The sequence below is a fragment of the Anneissia japonica genome, unplaced genomic scaffold, assembly GCF_011630105.1.
Source record: "Anneissia japonica isolate Jap-2015-1 unplaced genomic scaffold, ASM1163010v1 scaffold39303_len20091_cov235, whole genome shotgun sequence".
Taxonomy (NCBI): domain Eukaryota; kingdom Metazoa; phylum Echinodermata; class Crinoidea; order Comatulida; family Comatulidae; genus Anneissia; species Anneissia japonica.
Genome location: NW_022737419.1, coordinates 8,510 through 13,251, shown reverse-complemented (window position 1 = coordinate 13,251; position 4,742 = coordinate 8,510). Strand labels below are relative to the sequence as shown.

At 31.5% G+C, this 4,742-nt stretch overlaps 1 protein-coding gene across 2 annotated transcripts in view; it reads right to left on the bottom strand.

Moving 5' to 3' along the window:
• Positions 1 to 990: 990 nt before the first annotated feature.
• Positions 991 to 4,742, bottom strand: part of LOC117117338 (epidermal growth factor receptor kinase substrate 8-like protein 2) — a gene marked incomplete at its 5' end in the record, with an annotated part of 11,530 nt that continues 7,778 nt past the window's right edge. For both annotated transcript variants that reach the window (XM_033261610.1, XM_033261611.1), the window contains 3 exon segments: positions 991 to 2,028; positions 3,276 to 3,408; positions 3,602 to 3,770. In XM_033261610.1, coding sequence (XP_033117501.1) covers positions 1,885 to 2,028; positions 3,276 to 3,408; positions 3,602 to 3,770 — 446 coding nt within the window.

Sequence of the window (4,742 nt, the reverse complement as noted above, 5' to 3'; positions counted from 1 at the left end):
TATATTAATACACGGCTGGTTAACTAGATTAACATATGGTCAACAAGTTTAATTTATTTTTATCACTAGATTATCACTTAACTGCTCCATTGCAATCAATCTTGATCAAAACAGATGGTGTAGAAACTGTTTGCTTACAGCTTCTTGAATGATTGAATTTGAAAGTAATAATAATAATAATAATAGTTGGATATGTATAGCGCATCATGTGAAAAAGTGTCTATGCGCTTGGTGATTGAGCTCTTTGAGTTTGACATTTTGAATAAAGTACAACCACCATCTCAGGAAAATATAGTTGCTTATACTCCATGATGCCTTTTTTTTTTTTTTTTTTTTATCATATAGCAATAATAAATTATACTCTTAGGCTAACAGCTAAAAAAACTCACTAAAATCACCTGTTATGTAAAATACAATTTTCAATCCTTATAAATCTAATTATATGAATACATTACCATTTTTGAGATGCTTTATATGTCTTTCATTCAAAAATATATAAACATAGTCTAATCCTCATCTATATAATACAATTTAGAAATGATATATACATTCAGGTTTTGCCAGGAATATCTTGTGATCAATGTTATTAAGCTCAGCTTCATAAGAAATTATGAAATAAAATTTACAGCAAGAAACAGGGAACATGCATGTGGGGTGCAAAAGAAAAAAAAATATACGTTGGTGGCAGAAGTGGTCATTCAAATGATAGTCGTATATTGGAAATGTACCTGAGTATTTGTGAAAAACAACTAGATACATTTTGGGTGTTTTTAGTATCCTAAAAAGCTTCATGGGCTAGTAAATAATTTGTTTGCAACCATAAGTTTTGGATTGCATGACAATTAAATTATTTATCCATTTATGTGTGTATAATGAGCTCTCTGTCCTGTGAAAAAAAAGAAAAAAAGAAGGTGCATGGCTAGAGCCAATTAAGGTATAAATAAAAGTAAAGTCCTTGTATTATACACCATTACGCATGACAACCCTATAAATGAAATATCAACTTTAAAGGCAATATGCACAACAAAACCAAAAAAATAAACACAATTTGGTTAAATTTCACAAATGCAATGATTCATCAATTATCTAAAAGTATGTTGCATACATAATACGACTAAAACTTCCTGTTTAATATGTTTATACAATAATAATGATAGTATGTCAATTATAAAGCTAATTAAGTTAAGATCCTATTTCACCCTTGCATAGTCATTAAAAGTGTTTTTAAACAATACATCCTCACTATACTATGTTTGAATTTCATCCAAATTGAATTTAAGATCTTTTTAAAGATAATATTGTAAGTTCCCATTAATTGTTCTATTTTATCATTGTTTTACAACCTTCAACGATCATATAGATTATTATATTGAAAAAAAGAAAGGTAAATATATTGAAAGGTAACAGTAAAATTATCAATAATGAAAATAGTAATCGCAATAAAAAATATATTTATAACAAATTCAAGGTTACAACAATAACATACAATGTTTTCATCTCATTTCCATACATATTTAATTATTGATTATATAAAATAATTTTAGTAATAAGGTAATTTATCAATATTTACAATAGATTTGTCCCTCCACAGTTAAATATTTTTTATTATGATTTGTATTTTTACTAGGCTTTGTTTTACGGAATGCTTAAATCTACATCAACAACCTTCAATTACACTAGAAAAATATACCAAATATTATGATTATCAAATATTCATTTGTGAAGATCAGAAATCTTATTACAACTACATTACGTCTTTGATATATGCGTATATTTTTATGTGTCATGTGTTTACATTATACAGCATAAGCATTTAGAATGAATAATTGTATGGTGGAATGTCACATGATAAGGAATTACATTACCTAACCAAGTGAAGTGACACTAAACATTAGGGAGGGCAGGGTTGAAGTCCGGGGGAGGATTGTTGAGAGGAATGTTATCGTCCAGGCTACCGCTCTCGTTCGAGGAAGATCGTACTTTCCTTCGCTCCATTATTAATGCAAGTTCAGAGGTCGTGGATTTTTGCTGGAAAGTGATAAAGGGAAGGAACATGGTTAGTGAGGATATGAGGAATGTCACAAATATAAAAATGAGTTATGCTAAACAATTGTGTTAATTTTCACAAGCCAGAAACAATTATAATTATCATACTGACTCAGGTATAAGCCAATCTCCCTTCCCCACGCCTAAATTACAGCAAAGTTAGGAGTCGCTTTATTAGCTGAAAACCACAGTTCATATTAACATCAATAATGTATAATATGGTGAAGCTGCAGAGATAGGATAGTATACCTTACATGAGTCACTACGAGGTACTTCTAATAAAAAGCTTTGTAATAACAACCTCCTGAAGAAACATACTAAATATTTTGTTTTCATGGCTTATTTCATACTTTTAAGAATGTCTCTTTCTAGGATTCATCAATACCGTACTCGAGCGAATAAGTGTCCCGTTTGAATAAGCACCACTCTTGAATAAGCGCCCCATGAAAATTTCCTTAAGCGGCCCATTTGAATAAGCCCCCTTCAATAATATCATAAGATTTTCTTTTTAGCAAGTCAATAATCCAATCAATCCTAGGACTGCGGTTGTTGGCATGATTTGAGCTGCAGAGTAAAATCACATTCTTCTTAGGTCAATGTCAAAATGAGGATATTTCTCTTGGAGATGAGAGCTTCGATCCCTGGACAAACAGTATATTTTCAACTTTCCTCTTCTTGCATATTAATGTCTAAGCCTAGTCCTACTCCTCTTTTTCTTTTTCTGACAATTTGCACCTTCAGCACATTCTCATCTGAGTTTTCAAGAAAACCTGCAATGATCCTGCCATCCTGCTAATCTACAAGCTTATAACCACTACCCACAAATGCATCTGCTATTCGGCTGTCATGTAAATATTCACAGCATTTTTGTCATGAACCAGTTCTCTGGACGATTATCTTTCCCTCCACACCACCATTCGTAATGTCCTTATATAGCCTATAATCTTTTTTTCATTCAAAAAGTGCCTCTTGAATTTAAAAAGTTCCCATAAGAACCCCTTCGATTTTCATCTATTTCCATAAGCACCCCCTCAATTTCCACTCTGTTTTCATTTAAATAATGCCCTGTTTGAATAAGTGCCCCTCAAAAAGTGCAAAAAAATATTTTAAATGCCCGGCGCGTATTCGCGCGAGTACGGTAATCAATTTTAATTCTCTCATATACTTCAGGTGGATATCCAACAACAATCATAGAGTTAGCCTTCACAAAACTGAGGTGTGGCGCTTACCTCCAAGGGGGCTCTAGCCACCATCACTTGACTATAAACACGTGGGCCATCATCAAAGCACACTTGCTTCAACTCTTCCTTGGTCAAACTAAATAGCTGGGCGCCTGTCAAAACACCAAGGCTATCCACCGTTCTGTGAATTGAAATTGTTTGAACAAACATTTACAATACATGTTAAATTCAAACAAAGTGTTTATGCTCAAATATTTAGTTGTTGATGGCACAATCTGAATGCTGAGAGAAAAGAACAGATGAAAACTAGTGATCTATATAATGTATAAATAATAAAACATAAATACAACTGTTCATATAGAGGGCACACTTACAGTTTTGAGAAGCGCTTTGACTGTAGCCATTTTGTGACACCAGCTGGGGTGGAGTTATAAGTGAGTGGAACTGTATTGGTTGATGGTGTGCGGGTAATGTTGAAATTCCTCCCTTGACCCTGGTTGACACGCCGCATCAACTCATCATGGAGTTCGTCATGTTTCTTGGCTATTTAGAAATCATGAAAAATTAATTAATAAATGAAACTACAGTTTCTATATTTATGCCTCAATATCTGAGGCCAGGTCTTTAACATAATATAACAGTATACTTAGAAGGACTTTTATAAGACATACATATGTCTTATATAAAAAGACATATTCCTGAAATTAAATGTACATGATGATGATTACCAATAATAATAATAATAATAATAATAATAATAAAACAGAAGAAATAACAACAATATTAATAATAAAGGATGGATATACATTATGGTTATTACTAAAATGGCAATGAAATATATTTATATTTTAAAAAATATTGTAGTAACTCATCACCATTACTTTTTATTTATCAAAATAAATTTTAAATAAAAATAGAGTTTATCAAATGATAGAACTAATGATATAATATATACATAATATAAAATAAAATAATAATTATTAATGAATAATAAAAACAAAAATAAAGTGTTACCCTCAATACAACAACATATTAAATTATCTTTATTAATCAGATGAATGTAAATGTTAAAATAACAATTATATTAAAAACATTTACAGTCCAACATGACAGTGGGGTGAAATAAAGAGAGCCTGACAAGGTTTGATGTGACACAGACATTGCAGACAAAGCCAATGACAATGCTAACAAGATTAATGCTTAAAGCATTGTGATGTAACACTAGTAACTCCAACTAGAATGAATGGTTGTACAAAATGTTTCAACACAATTTCATGATTGACAAAGATCTACTGAATATGAGGCTGATAAATACAGATGATGTCTATGCCAAGTCGTTAGCAAGACTTTTAAGCCTGCTCTAATGACCACATTATGTATCTGTTACACCCACAATGCTATACACCATGTCATTCATAATAATTTCAGGTTTTGTCTTCACATTTTGTGCACGTGTCTAGAGCAGAGGTTTCCAACCTTTATGTATTCATGGAGCCCATGTTGTCTTCATGGAGC